This window comes from Tripterygium wilfordii, chromosome 7, assembly GCF_013401445.1.
Source record: "Tripterygium wilfordii isolate XIE 37 chromosome 7, ASM1340144v1, whole genome shotgun sequence".
Lineage (NCBI taxonomy): Eukaryota > Viridiplantae > Streptophyta > Magnoliopsida > Celastrales > Celastraceae > Tripterygium > Tripterygium wilfordii.
In genome coordinates this window covers 5112093-5132646 of record NC_052238.1, presented here as the reverse complement: position 1 = coordinate 5132646, position 20554 = coordinate 5112093, and the positions used below count along the sequence as shown (strand labels likewise).

Here is a 20554-nt window from a genome sequence, read left to right as displayed (position 1 = left end):
GCTCGAAGTTGGCCAAATGGGCTGCACCAGTTTTCAAATGTGGATGCATTCTCAGTTCTTATTTTCTTGATATACAATTATTTTCCTTATTTGTGCTATAAAATAAAAAAAAAATAAAATAAAAGTGGCCGGTGCTGGTGGAAAAACAAAAAGAAAAAAAGAAAAACCATGATTTGTAATTTTTAAATTTGACGATAACATGATATTTTGTTATTGGCATAATTCCAAGTATATTGAGAGAACAATGACACCACCGCCACCATCTCCTATATTTTGGTTGAGAATGTCCAAATCCCGTTTTATAAGTGATATTCATCTTGATAATCTTAGAATATTGACTTTCAGATTGCACCGTTACAATTTTATTATTGAATTACATGTTCATATTTGATGATGACCCATATAGTGATTTAAACGAAAACGACTGGAAATATCTTGAGAAGTGTTTTAAAATGTATTTCATAACTCTTTTATTTAACAAACCATCACAGAAAATGACTGCACGTTGAAAATTTCCTCAATATTCTTGTGTCCTATGATTACTAGTGAATGGTCCGGCCATTGATCTTGGACTTACGCATGTCCTATGATTAATTGTTGTGAATGGGTCAGCCATTGATCTTGCTCTACCTTGCATCAAATTACCTTCCTCACCACCTTTTTTTTCATTGTAATAAATTCATTGCTGGAGTGGGGAACTGATTTTTTAGATCATCTGCTGGAAATTGCTTGGACAGACTGATCAGTACTTCACTTGACTCTTGAGAGCCGGTAAGCGTGGGCTTCTGTTATGAGTAGCCCACGAATTGCTTGGACTGAGTACTTCACTTGAAAGCCGGTGAGCTTGGGCTTCGTTAATGAGTAGCCCACGAATTAGTCAGCTATCAAAAGCCCAAATAAAATTTTGGTCACCATTATTCAGGCCCAAACCGCTATGAGTTTGATTATGTTTGGGCCACTATTCTTCTATCAGGCCCATCACCTTTTTGTGTGGAATTTCTTTTATAGGTTTGGGGCATTAAAAAATAATAATTACGCCCTTATTAAAAAAATAAATTAATAATTAATCTCCTAATTGCACGCGTGTATTTATTTTCACGAAAGACAAGATCATTCTCCTAACATATAATTAAAAAACACAAATGTTGTTATCATGATCATTACATCATGTTAGTTTTAATGATAATGCTTGAGATCTCAAAAAGTGACCGTCAAAATATCCTCATTTAATATGGAGGTTTGGATGTGAAGTGAACTTATATGTGTGTTTTTAATCAATGACAATTTTAATACCACATAAATTTGAAGAACTTTTGGGGGTTTTTAGCATTGTCTTAGTCTTAATAACTATTCTTAAACTCAAGAAAACTATTTTTAATTAAACAACAATTAATTCAAAAATAATTTCCCTCCCGCCATTAGGTGTGGGCTCCACCTAAGAACATCTCTCAAACTAAAAACCAAGTCTATCCCTAATTTATTAACCTACCCATTGCAATCCCCAATTTCTAGCCCTCTAAACTAACAATACATGCTTTGTACGTATTATGTTTATTAGTTTCAATGCAATTATTTTACTTAATAAACTATCATTTTAGCCAATAAACAAAGAACCAAGCACTTCAACATGACGACTACGTCCGGTGTATGAGTTGTAATTCAGCCAAGTGGAGTGTAATCAAGGCCAATTTTTTTCATTATCTTTTAATCCCAACCTTAATCCCATCTACATGATGTCTCTTTCATATGAACTCGATCGTTAGCTAATCATATATATTGGGTGCACCATAGTCAACTTTCTTTCTTGACGTCGTCTAACCTCCTTTTAGACACCCCACCAATAATCAAGATTAGTGATGTATGACACTTTTCGTATTATTTACTTAAGTATTAAGAATTTTTAATTATCGTGTTATTAAGAGTTTTATTAGTAGTTGTTAATAGGAATTCTAATCAAATTAGTATTTTTTTTTTATAATTTTATGTCTATTAGGGGGTTTATAGTTTTAATATTTATAGGATTGTAGCCGTATTCAACAAATAAGAGAATGATTGATGAATTAATAATATTTTTGAGGTTAATTTCTCTCAATTTTCTTAGTGGATTCCAAGTTGTGTTGACTTCGTCGTAAACTAACCAATCGATCTTTACTTCCGCAATACTGGTTTAGTTAGTCTTTTGATTATCCTATTTTTAATTGCCTTCCTATACCAGAATTGAGAGATATTAACTTATACAATAATGCTAATAGTATGTAGTTAATCTTGATGTTGATTTGCAATTAAGGTGATTGGCAGAGAGGGCATAAGCTATATGTGTGAAAGGTACAATGTTTGCCGACTAAGGAATAGCGATGATTCTTTGAGCTCAATGTAGGGCCGTCTAATTGTGATCATCAAAACGACTTCTAAGCTACCATCCTATTGAATATTGGACTACTAATTTGTCAAAAAACTGATGAGAATAACCCCTCCACAAATCCCACCAGCCGCTTCAAACGTGTGGAAAAGACATTGGTATTAATCATGATGAAAAACCACGAGATTATATATAAGACTTGTCCTGGTACCCACCGGCCGGCTAGCTAGTGACCATGGAATTCAAGAAGGATTTCATGTAAATTTCAAAATTTTGAAGAACGATTTCATGTTCATTTGTCAAGTCAATATGCATTATTAATTTACAGTTTGATTCATGATCATGCATGATAAGAGAAGTCTATTGTTTTTTCTCCTTGTCATATATGTAAACATTATTATAATATCAAAAGGTATACGTGCAACATATATAGTCAAGAAAAATAGTCTGGTAGAATAAGCTGAACACTATATAATAATTAGGAATTGGAATAACAAATCACACCGTCAAATAATTTGATTTCTACAAAATTATTTTTACCACCAAAGAGTTGTAGCTCGGTTGGTTAACTGACAATGTGCGTAACTCGGTCACAAATTCTACTCCTACCAGGTGCTCCCTCAACGGTATATTGATATATGACTTAGATATCGCATGGGCTATCACAAAGTGGCTTGCTGAACTTGCATTTCATCAAAAAGCACAAGTTTCTCTTCCACATTACAAAGAGTCGGAGTAGATTAACAACTACATGCACATCGTGTGTGAGTTGAAAGCCATAAGCCTTTTTGGTAGGCCGGAAGATATTTCTTCATACCGAGGGGGAATATAATGGACCCATGAAGAGCACAATCTCGTGAAACATGATGATTGATAAAGATAGATGTGGAAAACACGTACATATATAACGAGTTTAATTTATAGACTATATATATATCTTCATGTTGTATATATATAATTAACCTAGCTAGTTGGGATAATTTTAGGTCACAAAGTATGGGTGATTAATATCACAATCGGTATGTACGTCCTTTTTAATTTGTCATGTCATTCTATTGTTGTATACCATTAAACAAGGACTGGAAGCTAGTGATTAGAGGCGTTGACATTAAACATACGTGTAATATTCTATCATTATCTCTTTGGTTTGGATTTATGTAGTAGCTAGGTAGGTAGCTAGCTAGCTTTAATAATTAAAGAAATAGTTAGTGTATATATATATATAATTTTGTTTGATGTAAGGTAGTAAACAGGGATGGCAACTTAGCATCAACATCTCAATCAACTTTAAAATGTACGTAAATACATGATTATCAAATACTTAGATTATTAACATATGTATACACCATCAACGGGCAAAGGCATGGATATTAGAATTAGGAGTTACAAATTATTGTTTAGAGTCTAAGATTTAGGATTTAGAACTTAATTTTTATTGTTTAGTGTTTAAAATTTAGTATTTATAATTTTTTCTCAAAATCTACTATATTCTAACATTATGAATATCAAATTACTTAATCACACATTTTAATTCATAATTAAACATAATTTTAAAGGAGAATTGAAGCCCCCAATAGAGTTAAATTAACGAATTACACACAAACACATGGGGGAATACAAGAGTGAGAGACTAATTTCAATCTCTCGAGAAGGCCACACAATTATCCAGAAGGACCCCCACATCACAGTCAATGATTATCAACACATAATTCAGAAGATATCAAGATGAGAAGGCCAAAGCTATCTATATCTATCTCCACTTTTGAGCCGGATATTGACATCGATCTATGCATGCCACACTTTGAAAAACATGCACGTACCTTCACTTGTTTTTAAACATTGTGGATTCATTCAATCATTTTCACTCTTTGCTTCAAAAAGTAGTCCACACGTGCGCATTGTTAGAAATATCAACTATCCTTGGAAGCTTTTCAACATGTATACCCAGCTAAACGGCCACTTTGTGACTCATGGGTCATATCCGAACTCCGAGCCGCACCCAACTAAGGTGCGAGATAGACAATATGTTGGTTGTCTTTTTCTCTTTGATCTATAAATCAACATCCATTCATCAAAAAAAACCAAAAAAAGGAAGGTATAAGATGTGAATCCTTGAAATATTTGTGGGGCTGTCCAATCCAGGATTGATTGATCGAAAAAGATTTAAAGAGATTGATAGGGACTTGGTGAACATACGTTTGCGCAATGATTGACATTTTACACGGTCCATGGATCATGGATATATGTTCTTATGGCATTTCATAAGGGAGATGGGAGGTGCTTTAGGTTAATTTTGAAAATTTTATGTTTACAAAAAACATATTATACACAACCGTCGATGCTTGTAAAAACTACTTCAAGAAGTCGTTTAAACTATCTCCCAATGAGTTTGTTCTTCTTGGACAGTCATCATTGGTTCTTGAACCTAGAAAACGCGTTAATTGTGTGAGAGAGACTTTACCTTTACTTGTTGGCGTGGAGCCATGAAGTGATGTGGAGGTCGGCCAATATTAAAATAACATCACTTTGATCCGTCCAATAAACTTTGGCGGGATTTAAGGGCAGTACCTCCGAGAGTTTTATCCATACAAATGATGTTATCCATGAATACAAATTTCACACCAATTCAGAGAAGCATTTCAAAGCAAGCATTACATTCAAATGACAGTAGCAAACCAAAACACTGCTATTTGCTTGCAGTCTTTTGCATGGGAAGAGGAATTCAAGGAGACTGATGTTGGATTAACAACAACTATTACTTGCACTTACAATGTTTTAGGGAGTGCAAATACAAAGTGCATAGCAGAACAAGTCCCAGTGAAAGGAAATGACCCAATCAATGGTCCATAAGACTACAGATGTGTTTGTCATCATATGTAAACTAATTTATAACCAAATTTTATATTTGTTAGTTGTTGATATTGTTGGTCAAAAGAGTCTTACTCTCAAATTTCAAATAGCAGCCCAAATTTTAAGTGTATTCTTTTTAGGGCTTTAAGTGTATTTTTATTTTAAAAAATTGGGCTTAGCTACAGCCCAGTCTTGGATCCGTCGTCTTTTTTCTGCTTATACATCAATGTCACTCGTTGGGTTATATCAATTCGATGTAGAATAAAATTTTAATGTCAGACCCAACAAATAGATAGATGAATGTCATGTCTAAATTAATATTGGTCATTAGCCTAGTTCAAAAGTTTCATACTATAAATTAACAAGAACACTCATAGCTATACATTCAATTCCTTTTTTTCCTTGCTGCATATTTACGTATACAGGTGGAGGGTACTTTATGCCACTCTACACTTTCGATCAATTGGGATTTGGGCGTTGGACAAATCTTGCTTGTGCTATTTCGATCGTGTGAATATTATAATTTCAATTTTCACGCCGGGAAGAAAAAGCACCAGGGATTGGTGAATTACAGCTCAACAGATGGTATATAGAGTTTGCTTATCAAAGAAAAACAGAGAGTGTACGTTGTGGTTTGCGAAGAGAGCGGCAGACAAGAGAGAAGCAGAGCTAATTAGTACGCAGCACACAAGAGAGAAGCAGAGCATGGCACGCATGATCCATGGGAATGATTGAATGAGCAAAACAAAAAACACAGAGACAACATAAACTCGAAACAGAGCACACATACGCCAGCAAAACCAAAATCAAAGCCCCAATCTTTCATTTCCATATATATCAGTGTTCTTGTTCCCCGCCAAAATCTGAAGAAAAAAAGACCACATACTGCATACCCACACACAGACTGATCAGGTACTCCGTACTCACTCTCTCTCTCTCTCTGTGACCAGAAATCACAAGCCCAGAGTCACATATTCCTTGTTGTATTGGATTGTGCAGTATTTTATGTGTGTGTGCAGCTAAGCAGAAAAAACCAGGCTGTCTCTTTTTTTTTTTTGGGTTTTCCTGTTATTCTCCATATGGGAATACTGCCCTTACCAACAACCTACCAACAATATTATTCCCCCACAAAGCTCCTTTCCTTGTCCTTCAAAACTGGACCACCTTTCAAATCCCTCCGCCGGCCCTCCCGGTTGGCCCCACCTCGCATGGATTCTTCCATCTCTCCTGTTCGTCGAAAAGACAAGATCCTCGTCCTTATGGGGGCCACCGGTACCGGTAAATCCAGCCTCTCTATCGACCTCGCCACACTTTTCCCCTCAGAAATCATAAACTCCGACAAAATGCAGGTTTACAACGGTCTCGACATCACCACGAATAAAATCTCCATTCCCGACCGATGCAACGTCCCTCACCATCTCCTAGGCGAGATTGACCCAGAAGAAGGGGAGTTCATTCCCTCCAACTTCCGCTCCCTCGCCGGGTTTTACATTTCGGGTATTGTTTCACGGGGAAAACTGCCCCTGATTGTTGGTGGGTCCAACTCGTTCATTCACGCCCTAGTCGTGGATCAGTTTAATGCGGACGAGGACGTTTTTTCTACTGGTTGGAATTCAAAATCGATTTCAACGGAGTTCAGGTACAACTGTTGCTTTATCTGGGTGGATGTGTCTTTCCCAGTCTTATGCGATTATCTGGCAAAACGGGTCGACGAAATGCTTGACTTGGGTATGTTCGAGGAGCTGGCAGAGTTCTATAACCCGGGTCGGGTTAAAACCCCAACTGAAACGGGGTTGAGGAAAGCGATTGGGGTGCCGGAGTTCGATAGGTATTTCAGTAAATACCCACCGATGATGGAGCAGAGGGATGATGATTGGGAGTGGTGTCGCATGCGTAGGGAAGCCTACGAGGAGACGGTGAGGGCGATAAAAGAGAACACGTATCAGCTTGTGAAGAGGCAACTGAGGAAAATCGAACGGCTGAGAGTAGCTGGGTGGGACCTACAGAGAGTTGACGCCACGGAAGCATTTAGGGAAGTTTTGTTCACGTCATCCATGAACAAGAAGCAAAAAATGAGACCTGAGAACCAGAAGAATAAGAAGAGCGGCAGGTGGATTGAAATCTGGGACAAGGACGTACTGCAGCCAACCGTGAAGATAGTGAAGCACTTCTTAGAGGAGGAGGAGGAGTAGGTGGTCATTCAACTTTTGTGAATGGCGGGGAGACCAATTTTGGTTCATTAGGTTCCCCCAGCGGGACTGAGTTATTGGGTTCTACACAAATGGCGGAGCTGGAAAAAAACAGAGTAGATACAAATTTTGCAGTATCCTTTTCTTTTTGGGACAAAAGACACAGTTTTGAACTATAAATTGCCATTTTGAACCATATTGGTTTTGTTGTGTAGCGTATAAAATTGGTGGTAGTAGTAGTACAGTTGTGGGAGGAACAAAAACAAGCAATAATATCTGGATGAAGAAAAAGCAAGCAAGCCCTCTGTCTCTGTTCTTTCTCCTTTGGTTTTCTACCGTTTCAAGTGATATTCCAAGTCACAATTTCAAGTGATCCTCTGGTGAGGCCGTGATGATGACATGGATGGCTGCTGGCTCTTGTGAATATTGTCAAGATTACTAAATCTACATTGTAATTGGGCAGAGCAGGATTACAATTAACTGTCCTAATCATTCTTAAAGACCCAGCATAAATTTAATAGATCTTTTAGATTATCTTTTTAAGGCTGCGTCACAATTGATCAATCTTGTAAATACACGTACTAGATATTGTCATTCACTGTATAGATAACTTGAAATATTAGAACATTTATTGTCTGATTCTCTCTTTAAGTGACTTTCATTCCACCTACATTTCTATTTTACTTCAAGTCCTACAAGTTGGAATATTTACAGAGTATACTGTATTTCAGTTCCCCTGTGCTTACTGAGGCTTCAACTCCAGTACTAAATGACCATAACCTACTTTACATATGTATGCCATGAAGTATGAACATGGACATAAAAGTTGAGAGTAAGAGGTGGTCCTCATCCTAAATTCCTAACCCAAGTCTACCAATGATATTTGAATTCTATGTAGGACAGGTTGAATGGGCTATGTGGATACTAGTTCCTTCCTATTCCAGTACGATGATAGAGAATGTCTCCATCTCTTGTCTTCATCAAACACACAAAATTCAGTAGATTTAGACCCACTACTCACAAATTATTTGACCTTGTAGTTTGTATCTAAATTGTAATCATATGGGTTGTCAATTTTTGCTGTCACACTTGGGAATAGCTGCAAACAGAGTTTATGAATACAAGTCGATAAAATTGAAAGCTTTAAGACCCTCAACTTGGAAGAAAAAAAAAAGAAGAAGTTTTGTTTGGTACACAATGAACGTTGAAAAAAATATCTAGACTTTCAGATTTTTATGATACAGTCTCAAGCTTCTACAGCATCTTATCTTCATTCTTTGGCTTAGTGTAAAGTTGATTCAATTGATTGACTGATTTCGGAGGAGCTGAAGAAATCAATCTTACACGCAAAAAGGTGAAGAGAACAAGTAATAAAATTTTAACCAGATATTTAGTAGACTGGATGGATCCTGAAAACACCTCTGACTTGCACATCAACACCATAGTCGGACATTAATGGCATCAAACAATGAATCAGACAATTCAATAGGACTATGTTTTTCCTTTCCTTGCAAGAGAAGGCTCTTAAGAACAAAAACATAATGATCAAATTGCGAAGACGCATGTCAAATCAGCACGAAAAAGAATGTAAAATTAAGAGGAAAAAAGAGGCAATTGGGACCATAAAACAACATGTATGGCAGACAATGACATGAAGCGAATTTACTTGGAAGTATAATTTCCCTGGGAAGTGTGTTGGAGCAGATAAAGATGAAACCTTGTGAGGAACAACATGTACTAACTAGATTATAGTAATTGGGTTGGTCAATAGACTACTAATATACCCAAACATTCATCCCCCACTCCGAATGTTATTATTATGCCTATCAATTAGGGCTGTTATTGGTACGGTTACCGTTACCAAACACGGAATATCGTTACCATACCAATTCTTTCGGTAACTCAAAAAATGTTACCGTTACCGTTACCGGAAGAGTCGGTATACCGATGGTCGGTATACCGATCGATCGGTAATGGTAAGTCGGTAATTGGTAAATTTACCAATTCTTAAACTTATTTAAAAAAGAGAAAGAAAAAAAAATACATCAAGTAGCATTGTGTTTAATAGTCATTGTATGAAAGTACAACACTTTCATCTTGCCTACAATACCAATAATAAAAGTAATAGATTAATGAGAAGGATCATTGTGCTACATGTGAATAAGAGAAAATACCTATCAATCGGAGAAAAAAAGAAAGGAGAATTCACATAACATTATTCCAACAATCTATAACGGAAAATCTTTCATTTCATTAATTTCTAATATTTTTAGTATCCGAAGTGTTTTAAACTCCATAGCATGAAAGCTAGAAGAAACAAGATAAATAAAGATAAAAGACCATAATGGAAATGGAGAAGAAAAGCATGTAATCAATACCAACAAAGCATTTTGTTATGTAGCAAACGCTGCTTTAAAGTTAATGAAATTGCTACGAGTGATATATAAATGATAACCCTAAAAATAATAAATGGTCTAGATTAAATTAGATCAATCTAATGGTCATAATTAAATAAAACTAAAACTAAAAATAATATTAATATATATTTAATATATATGTCGGTAATCGGGAAATTTACCGGTTTTGAACTTTGCTTACCGTTACCGTTACCGAAATCATCGGTAAATTTACCGTACCGAACAATTGGTAACGGTATACCAATCTTCTGTTATTTTCGGTAACCAATTGATCGGTAATGGTATACCAATGGATAATTTACCATACCAATAACAGCCCTACTATCAATCACGATTTTGAGGAAGAAAAGAGAGAAGGTATGAGTAATGTGTGTTTGGGGGATATAATTAGACTGATGGGTCCCATTAATTGAAATGCAAGTGTTGAAATTAGCATCACCGTGCTCGAGTGAAACATATTGTGGTGTGGGCATACTGGGTTTTGATGAAGCTGTCCCAACAATGTTGTCTGAGAATGATGGAAAGTTGTAACTTGGGAGATCCAAGAAAGGAGTGAAAAGGGCCATGAAAGACAAAATTTTCGACAAGATTGAGTATTTTTTTTTTAATACAAACATTGCGTTTGAATAAACAATATGTTTAGAAGAGAAAAACATGGTGGTTTTGTGGCAGAGACCGAGACAGAGCGAGTCAGTCCGCGTGCGGTTCCTTTGCCCACGATCCTATAACCCTATAAGGTTCCGCACCCAACCCAACAAACGATGCATAAATTATTTTCTACTTGGCAAGAGACGCAATACAAGGTTTGGTCCATGTGTTGACGGTGAGGGTGTACTAGTCTTACTAGGACTAGTCTCACGAACTGCTGTGAACAACTCTATAAGGGCATTTGGTCGGTGTTTTGAGCGGAATGAGGGTGAGATGAATGTGTGATTAGTATATTCTCTTGTTTGGTTGAATGTTGTAGGGTGAAATATCAATCTCATTCCACCCTTTATTCTCCCTTGTGGCTCCCTTGTGGAAAATAGTAAAGCTCATCAAAATGGTGAGAATGACAATTAAAAGCTTTGATGTTGAGAATTTAAATTCATAAATTAATACCTTACCCATTAATCATTATGGGCCTATGGCACCATCGTATGCAACTTCTGTGCTAGGTCCATTTGTAGACAGAAAATGAAGTAGTGGGGCCAGCCCATATTTATCAAGGCCTTCGTTGAGCCCACTATGGGAGTCCAACTGTCCAAGTTGAAGGTTGGCGATCCAATAGATAAAACCGCAGATCGTCTGGACTTTCTAGGAAGATAAAGAACGTATGGACAATGGAGGCCCAGTTTCGCGTTTAATGTATGACGTGGAAACAGAGTTTAGTTTGGTCAAACCTAGGAAAATAACCAATGGAAAAGTTAAAAAGGAGCCATCTCTGCTTCAACTTTGACTATACGTGGCTGCACAGAATAACTGAAGAAATCCTAAAAGGACAACATAAAGAAAGAATAAAAGCCTTTTTCAAATATTTGAAGCCGCAACAGCAATTCTTTTCCATTAATGGGAACAAAGATTCAACTTTTATGAATAGTTTATGTTTTTGAATAACCACTTTCAAGAAATCAATATTTACGAAGTAACGAAGGAATCCAAACAAGATAAACATTCATTGATGTTGAAGAAGTATATATATTAGGGTTGTTCAAATCAACCATTCGAACCGAACCAATCGATTGGTTATTGTCAAAATATGTTAGTGAGGATCAACCGAAAAATCGAAAAAATCGATCAAACCGCCAATAACCAATTGATTGATTGGTTATTTTTATGTCAAAAACCGAAAAAAAAAAAAACCTATTGTGGACACCCAAATAGATACATAAACATTGCGAGTTGATACATAAGTGTATGCCCCACACATCTCTATCAAATTTATTGCCTTATTTGTTTCCTAACTTACAAAATTGCACTTTCTACAACTCTTTTTCAAAATAAAATCTCAATATATGTCTAACGTCTCTCAAGTAGCCCCCTCTCCGTCTTTACTTAATTTCGGCACAGTTGCTTGAATTTTGAAACCAGTACTCTCCTTCTTGGATCCTGACATTTATTCACTCAAGTAATCACCCAATAAACACGTTATGTATCGGATAATGTCGAGATCATACAACAATTTTGACATCGCCGACCAAGCCCAAGTAGCACAAGTGGTGGTAATCAATGTTAATAAACAAACATATATGGATAAAGACTACTTTTATAATATATATATAAACAAAGACTCCAGAGTTTCAAGGCCTGCTTGCTACCTCCAACAGTCGGAATCGGTGGCTATAGTGATTATTGAGCCCCTTATATGTATACCAAACAGCAACCACGTTCCCCTTCACATCCATTTCGCTCTTCCTTTCTGTTTAATTAAGTTTCCAGAGTGCGAGACGGAGTGTTTGTTTTGTTTGAACCATATATATATATATATCATGAGTCCTGCTTGCAATCTTGATCTTGATCATCATAGCGGCAGCAGGAGGGAGATCAACTGTCTACGTCCTTCCCTGTTGAGGATCCACAAGGATTCGCATCTCATACACAAATCTACCTCCTCCAATTCATGGTCCTCCTCCGTTTTAGCTCCAAAACAGCAGCAGCGTCGTCCGGTCATTACTTACACGCATTCTCCGAAGATTATCCATACGAAACCTGAAGATTTTATGGGCTTGGTCCAGAAACTCACCGGGCGTTCGAGTTCGGGAGATCAAAAAATAGCACCGCAAACAGCGGATTCCAAGTCTGAAACAAACGTTATTCGTGAGAATTGTGATGGTGGTGGTGTTGATTTGAATGAACAGAATTATTGTCTGGCTGATATTCCTCTCTTTACACCAACATCCGCCGCCCATTTCTTCTGCTCGCCAAACAAGGCTTACTTCCTTGCAAAATGACGGATTCGTTCTTGTTCATGTATAGGGTTCTTTTCCTTTTTGTTAATCTTTTTGAAATTTTAAGGAAAACGAAAAGATCAGCTAGCTTTAGAGAACATTGACAATTAAGTAATGTCAATTATTGTATTAAGTAATGACAATGGACCTATCAACTTAGAACATAAAAGCTAAAACTAATGGATCCAAATAAATTGAACGTTGTCCAGCACATATCAAGGGCCCAACTTCAATCGATTGTACAGTATGAACAAAGGTAAATTTTAGTCGACCCCAAATTTTATTAACCACGCCATGATTTATGTTGGCTTTGCCTTAACCTTGTTATTTTTTAAGCGTGAGCTCCTCACACCCCACCCTCTTCAACCCCTCTCTCACCTTCACCACCAGTAATGGTGACTCTCCAAAACACACTCGTCTCCCTTCAATACAAAATCCCACTCTCAATGCAAACGTCAAGAAACCTCGTCACCGCCACTCTCAGATCCCTCAATGGCTCTCCATCTCCAATGTGGTATGGTGCTTTATAAAGATATTAGAATCATCTCCTTCATTCACTCAGCCATCTCAGCCTTCAGTTGTGTGACCTCCACAAACACAAATTACAATAAAGCAGAGGCGTTGAATCAGTTCCAACTTGATCTGGCCTGGTCTTCTCTCTCCATCTTCCAAATCAAGGCCTTAGCTGCCAAGGGCTTGGGGTGTATTTCAGAATTGTATGATACTTTCGCTACTTGTGGCTTGATTAGAAATATCGAAAATTTTTAGGAGTGTGGATATAAAGGGGTGTAGTTGGAAAAGACCGGGATATAACTAAAAACTCACCGTGAACAAAATAAAGGGCTCGATAATTCGATATGGCTTTTAAAGCTAGGCCTAAACCCAAGCCCATTTAGCTAAGTTTGGTCCTAACGTAAACCTATGGACCCACGTCATTTCGCTGAATGGCCTCAAGGGATCGATGATTGTCCGCTACGATGAACCTTCAAGCGCTGTCGACGGCGCAAGCTGCTTTACATCTTGTCTTTCTTTAATTGATGATCATGTGGAATCCAAATATTATAATGCAAACACGACACTGAATAAGATCAGTAGGTACAACTACTATATAACCCAACAATATTACTTATTATTATGGCTTTCAAAAAATAAAGAAAAATAATAATATCATGATTATCTAGGTGTTTATAACTAAAACAGAAGTGATAGCAATCCCAGTAAAAAGTATCTCAATTATTCCAGTATTGGATGTGTCACTCTGTGATTCAATCATCACTTTTCGTGCGCCCCTACACTTACATCAATTGAGAGATAAGATCCACTACTGGGATAACTGAGATGTTTTTTATTGGGATCCTAACATTTTTGTAACTAAAATATATTGGATTTAATTAATTTGCGAGATTCCTCCCAACTGCCATTTAATTATTTCTCAATCAAAATTCAAAGCAGGCGTACAATGGCTTTTAATATGTGAAAACACCCCGCCGCAAATTAGGTTTTGCGTTTATGCATGCCCAACACTTGTGAAAGTGGTGGTCGTACTCGCATGTGACATTTTCCAATCATCTGTAACATGTGATTTTTATTTTATTGTGTGGGATACTATATATGCGGTCAAATATTGGGATCAAACAACGACTCACTACAATTGATTATGAAACACTCAGTAGAAAATCTGAACGCGTTGAAAACTAATTAATTAAACTATATACGTATATCCTAATAATACGTAAGCCATTGTGTTCACTTTAAGAATTTGACAATTTGTCCAGTCCAACCTAGGAAATCCCTCATTTTATTTACTCATTTGATACGTGTGCCTCAAACGAAACGTGTTTTGTGACTTTCGTCTAATTTTCTTACAATTTATGCCCAACGAGCCTTGAAGGATCAAGTTAGCATTCAGAAAACGTCAACAAACTTAAGGAAAACGGTGGACATAATATAAAATAGTGTATTGATAACGGGTGCTCTAATAACACTTGTTAATGATTAATTATAGCATATCATTATATGTCATGTGTTTAGGGCTATATTTTCCCATATGAGGAAGGCTTTTGTCCTCGTGTGATGGTGGTTTTTATTGGGTGGGTTTCGGTCTCCTGTGATTGGTGGGGGTAGTATCTTTGCTAGGTCTGTTTTGGATTCACATGTTTTGTTTACATGGTGCTTTGACATTTTATTAATGAAATAATTATTACTTATCAAAAGAAAATAATATACCATATGTGATGAACACTCTCTCATCGAATTTTTTTAACTGAAAATACATGTATTTTCCCCATTTCAATGCATATTTTTCATCCTTATCTAGAGTTTAGCACTATGTAAAGGAGTACGCATACATTTTTAACTAACAATTTTCATATTGAGATTTAAAATTTCGTTGGTATGCAAAGGAGTATACATATTTGGGAACTCATTTTGAGTTCTTAAATTTGAAAACCCAAAACGAGTTCTTAAAATTTGAGAGGAAGTATAACAACCACTTTCACAATGAAGATTTTGGTGGGGAACTCAATTGGGAACCCAAAATGAGTTCTCAAAATTTGAGGGGAAGTATAACTACCACTTTCACAATAAAGACTTTGGAGGGAGCTAGTATTGGTAGGGCACTTTTTATTCATTTAGGAACTCATTGTTGGAATAGTATTACATGAAAAGTATGCAAGAGAGTATGTAAAGTACAAATGAGTTCTTACAGTACAATTATAGGAACCCTCGTTGGAGTTGCCCATTATCATTTATCAGCAGCAATATTTTTTTCCTATAAAATAACTAAGTAATAAATACTCCAAATAAATGGGAATTAGAATAAGCAGCAATAATTTTTGTTCTTTCATAATGAAAGCATAAAGATATTTACAAAACTGCCCTTCTACCTACCATTGAGCAATTGATTTCCACCTATTTTCGGGTGCGCCAGCTAAGGCCGTAACAGCGTCGCAACACAGCTAATCACCATCGTTCAGTTCTGACCAAGTCCTCAATGGTCTCATCACCGGCGTCCGCATCCCACCATGTCTCCGAGTCAGATTCCGTCAAATTCTCTAACGGCGAGCTCGCTTTCCGCATGTCACCAACCGTCAAATCTCCACTGCCGTCATCTCTGACGTAAACTTTATCCACGCCGCCGGTGTAGACCCCCACAATTTTTCCCAAAGTCGGTCTCCACTCTGCGATTATCGCCGGTAACTGAAATGCGGCGCGAGTGTCCCACACCTTCAATTCAACATTTTTGGATTCGTTCGTAGAGGCGGACACAACCACCGCAGGCGACGATGAAGCCGGAACAGCTGAAATCCTGCTGTTCCAGCCAAAAATCGATGCAATGTCCAGCCCTGCTGTGTCGATTTCGTCTCCAAATGAGTTGCGATTGAGATCTAGCCCTAACCCCAAATTACTCAAATTGTCCCACAGCTTGACCACGCTCTTCTTGTTCGCTAATTCAGAAAACGATAACAAATCTCCCAAGCTACAGCTGCTGCGGCGTCTCCGGAGCTTCAAGTCACTGTTTTTCCACCGGTCGTCGATGGAATGAGCGGAACCGCTGACTCGGAAATCTAGATATTCAGTGGGTCGCCATCTGGGAGAAGACGGAGATGCTGCCGGCTCGTCTTCTTCATCGTCAGAGGATGAACAAGAAGAATCAGATTCGCTGTCATAGTCATCGTCCTCAATCAGGGGTTTTGTGGGTAGTGATTGGTTTGCTTGGAATCTAAATCTGATGATAAGAATTCTGATTCTATTGACTAAGGTGGTAAAAGAGGCTAACAGAGCAAGAATCAATGCGCCCCATTTCCAGAAACTGTAAGCTTGAAGGAGGTTCTCAATCCCTGTAAAGGTTACAATCTGTGAAAGAAAAGATGGGATCTGTAAAGAATTCATTCCAGCTTCGAAATCGCTTAATCTGTTGATTACAGGGATTTCCATGGCTAATATACAACGATTGCGTGTGTATATAACAACTTGATTGACAATTTGATGTCTATGTATCCGGCGAGAGGCGGCGGTTTGGAATACAAATATGGAATATTCGGAAATACAGGGGAGAATAGTAATACAGGGACGATGAGAGGGCTGTTAACTTGTTAACCGAACAGGGGAGGGGGGTTTGTAAATGTGAGACGCTTTAGTTTATATATAGACGCAAGAGATGAGATGATGAATGGGTAAATGGGAAGAAACAAAAAAGTTTCTGTTTCTGATGTGGCGGATCGTTATTGGTTTTTCGGTATAAATTCCAATGCCACGTCAGAAAGTGGTGGTGGGCTTTTGGAGCACAAAAGGGGATGGGAACAGCTGAGTCAGCGAAGAACTTTATTTTATTTAGATTAGAATAATAATCAAACCAATAAAAATTGAAATGTCTCACGATAATGGTAGCTGGGTTACTGACGAAGTGACGAGTCATATGATCAGGGACGACAGAGCCAGAGAGAACCTGATCCTCTTGTTTTCCTGAGAGATCAGAGAGAGAGACTGGAGCGGTCCGAATTCTAAATTTGTGTTGGTCAGATTGCTGACGGTGCAACCACTAGTATACTGCCACGCGTTGACAGGTCGTTGGTCGGATGGTAGCAAATGCGATGCTCGTTTATTTTTCTTTCTAGAGGACCACTACATTATGGTGGATCCCACAAGGTTGAAGTCCAAGTAATACAAAAAGCAGAGCAATTAATAAATTCACGAGCACACGAATATGATTAGCACCGGCCAGGTTTTATGGGATTATTATATTATATATTATATATTATATGGATTCTCAGTTTTGTTTTGTACCAGATAAACAAGCATTAATTATTTAAAAAAATTATTGCTAATTATTTTTTTGTGAAAACAACTTGGTATGATCAATGATGGTGTCTGTTCTTTACTGGTCCGTCTCTGTTCCATGATTAGTGGGCCGGATGGTAACAATGAACTGAATGGCCCGCAGGCTATAATCAGCATATGGACCTAATAATAATAGATGCCAGATTTTCACAAAAGGCCCATCGTCTGTTCTTCAACTGAACAGAACAGTGAATGTCTGATGACTTGCTTGTTAACATAATATAATGACATTGAATTGAAAATGATATCCACTTATTGGAATCTTGACATAGATTGCAATTCTAACAACATCAGAATTTTACAGTTCTTGTACTCTTCTTTAGTGTGATGATCAACAGTACAAAATAAACACAAGTTCATGAATTTGCATTGATAGTTTCAAGCTTCTGATTGTTTTTCTCTTTTTTTTACTTGGGTTCCTTTACAGCCAAGACGGGGCAATTGGCATTATCCAAGCAATAGTTGCTCAAACTCCCCAGAAAGAACCTGCAACAATAGTTTGTATCAATTGTCAGAATCTCTTCCCCTCTGCTTAATTCGGCACAACATTCTGAATGTCTAATGAATGATTTCATCCTCAAAACATGTTAACGGGAAGAATGGAAGAAATGACCAAACCTTTTGAGAGCTCCATTGGAATTGTCACCCATAACAAGTAGATCGATTCCGTTCTTCCTAACCGCCTTGCATATAACCTCTTTAGCCTTTCCCAATTCAGTGATTGTCTCAACTTTAACCTGTTTATAGTCAAAAGAAATAAGCAGGGGGAATCTTGACAGCTGCAGAACAAACGGGGCAAAGTTTCTGTTCTAGAAAGATAAAAAAGAGTTGAAAATGGACATACTCCTCTTGTAGCACAAATACTCTTAGCTTTCTCTAGGAGACCTAATGCGATCTTCCTGTTGCGTTCTTGCATAGAGATAATCAATTCCAACGCTGACGTGCAGAAGTATACTTGTTAATCACTAGCAACAAAACAGTAATTCTACTCTCTTACCAGAAGAAAAGAAGAGTAATGAAAAGTTTTCTTGAAACATGAATTTAAAACGAATTAAGCTTAGAGGATCAGGAACATAACTGGTTGATAGTGGACTGTAAATGCCAGCGACACTGAGTTGTGCTGCAAGTATGTTGTTACAGTTTGGTGTTGAATACGGAGCCAAGAGTACTAGAGGCGAGTCTGTAATCGATTCCTTGAGATTGTTGAGAACCCATTTGAGTGCATAGTAACTGTACTCGTTCTCGTCGATAACCACCATCACCTTCTTCTCAGATCCTTCTCTTTTAGTCTCCATTTCCGATGAACTTGAACAGGTTCTGGTTGGTGTGGCGTGTATATGAACCTGAAGAGCAACTTATATATGGCAAATATCCTATTTTGAGATTCTCTGCATTGTTTTCTTTTGATTTGAGAGGTTTCAGTTCACCAACCACATTTCCATTAAATATTCAATTTATAAAATCTTCGTTGGACGCCACATTATTATAAAATCTTCATTGGATGCCATATTTCTTTTTGAGATGAGAGGGGTTCTAATTATTAATTATAATTTTAGTTACAATTTCCTCTCAAAATTCATGTTAAATCATGATATTTTTTAGAATGACATATTAGATTTAAGGGTTAGGAATTAGTGTTTAGGGCTTAATTTTTAGTATTTAGAGCTTAATTTTTAGGGCTTAGGATTTAAGGTTTTCGGTAAATTTTTTTTCAAAATCTACTATATTACAACATTATGAATACAAAAATGTTCAATTATAAATTTTAATACATGATTTAACATAGTTTTGGTGGAGAATTAGAGTTAAAATGGAGTCGAGAATTAGCGGCTCTAACCCTTTCTTTTTCTGGTTTAACTGAGCTTGTTGAACTTAAAATACTCACTTCCATTTCTATTAAGATGTCTAAATTAGGACGAATCATTAGGGGACATTTTCACATTTAATTTGCTTGTGAATCAATCCATTGGCTGTTCTGAACCTACAAAAAATTTCCCTAATTTTGTTAGTTTGTCTTATTCCATTAACAACACAAAGAATTGACATTTGATTGCTCAATTGGTGGACTTGCTTCCAAAAATAATGGTTGCATTAACGCAGGGTTTATGTGAACCGCACCAATCTGTAGAGGAAAAAAAAAACAAAAACAGAGCACCTACTCTTCCTTGCCTTTTCTTCTCAAAAACAGAGCACCAACTTCAATTTTCATTATATAAGTTAGTTTATATGAATAATAGATATTTGAGTGCAAGTAATCAATAGATGAACAGACAAATTGTAGTTCAAGTAATCAACATATGAATTAAGATATTCTAAATGTCCTTACTTTGATATGCATGAAGTAGCTTAAAACGAGTATCTTAGATGACACTTATGTGTGTGATATCTCATAGAGACTTCGAGTTCGAGCCTCCCTATCCCTTCCCCTGTATTCCAAAAAAAAAAGCTTAAAACAAAGGGGGCCCAGCCCGGAATGGCCCAAAGGTCGGGCCACCAGGTTCATGGGTTGGGCAAGACCATAGCCACCAGGCCCGCTTGGTACCCTGGGGCTCCTAGAAAGTAAAACCAACATGATATTTTATTCGGACAATTGGCAGTAAAAGCACTTTAGACAACTTAATTGTAAAAAAGTGCAATTTAAGGGTAATTTGGTCATCTGACTTAAGATATTTTTTAGTTTATACCTATAATACCCTCCTCTTTCTTCTTCTTCTTCTTCTTCTTCTTCTCCCTCCAACTATCCAACTCTAGTGTGTCCTCTATTTCTCTCATTCTTCTCTACTAAAAGTTATCTCCTTCTTTCTCTCCTTCTTCTTCTTCTTCTTCTTCTGGTTCTCGATCTGGTTCTTCGTTGTCTTCTTCTCCGTTTTTGGCCGAGTTTCTCCTCTCTTCATCTCCTTCTTCGTCGTTGCTCAATCTGGACTGCGTCGAGTTGCTCTGCTTCGTTTTTGACAGATCTGGACTATGCTTCGT

General features: G+C 37.2%; 4 protein-coding genes across 4 annotated transcripts; 2 read left to right on the top strand and 2 right to left on the bottom strand.

The window, feature by feature from the left end:
* Positions 1-5627: 5627 nt before the first annotated feature.
* Positions 5628-8037, top strand: LOC120001720 (adenylate isopentenyltransferase-like). The gene has a single exon (XM_038850151.1). It carries the CDS (start codon positions 6289-6291, stop codon positions 7399-7401), a length of 1113 nt encoding a protein of 370 aa, XP_038706079.1. The 5' UTR covers positions 5628-6288; the 3' UTR covers positions 7402-8037.
* Positions 8038-11956: 3919 nt separating this feature from the next.
* LOC120002510 lies at positions 11957-12957 on the top strand. The gene has a single exon (XM_038851277.1). It carries the CDS (start codon positions 11957-11959, stop codon positions 12743-12745), a length of 789 nt encoding a protein of 262 aa, XP_038707205.1. The 3' UTR covers positions 12746-12957.
* A 2390-nt stretch (positions 12958-15347) lies between these two features.
* Positions 15348-16873, bottom strand: LOC120001265. The gene has a single exon (XM_038849505.1). The coding sequence runs from the start codon at positions 16676-16678 to the stop codon at positions 15704-15706; it is 975 nt and encodes a 324-aa protein (XP_038705433.1). The 5' UTR covers positions 16679-16873; the 3' UTR covers positions 15348-15703.
* A 952-nt stretch (positions 16874-17825) lies between these two features.
* Positions 17826-18924, bottom strand: LOC120001261 (universal stress protein A-like protein). Its single transcript, XM_038849498.1, has 4 exons — positions 18660-18924; positions 18426-18517; positions 18200-18318; positions 17826-18067 (listed from the first exon to the last, which is right to left on the bottom strand). The coding sequence occupies exons 1-4, from the start codon at positions 18874-18876 to the stop codon at positions 17989-17991; spliced, it is 507 nt and encodes a 168-aa protein (XP_038705426.1). The 5' UTR covers positions 18877-18924; the 3' UTR covers positions 17826-17988.
* Between the last annotated feature and the right edge of the window lie 1630 nt (positions 18925-20554).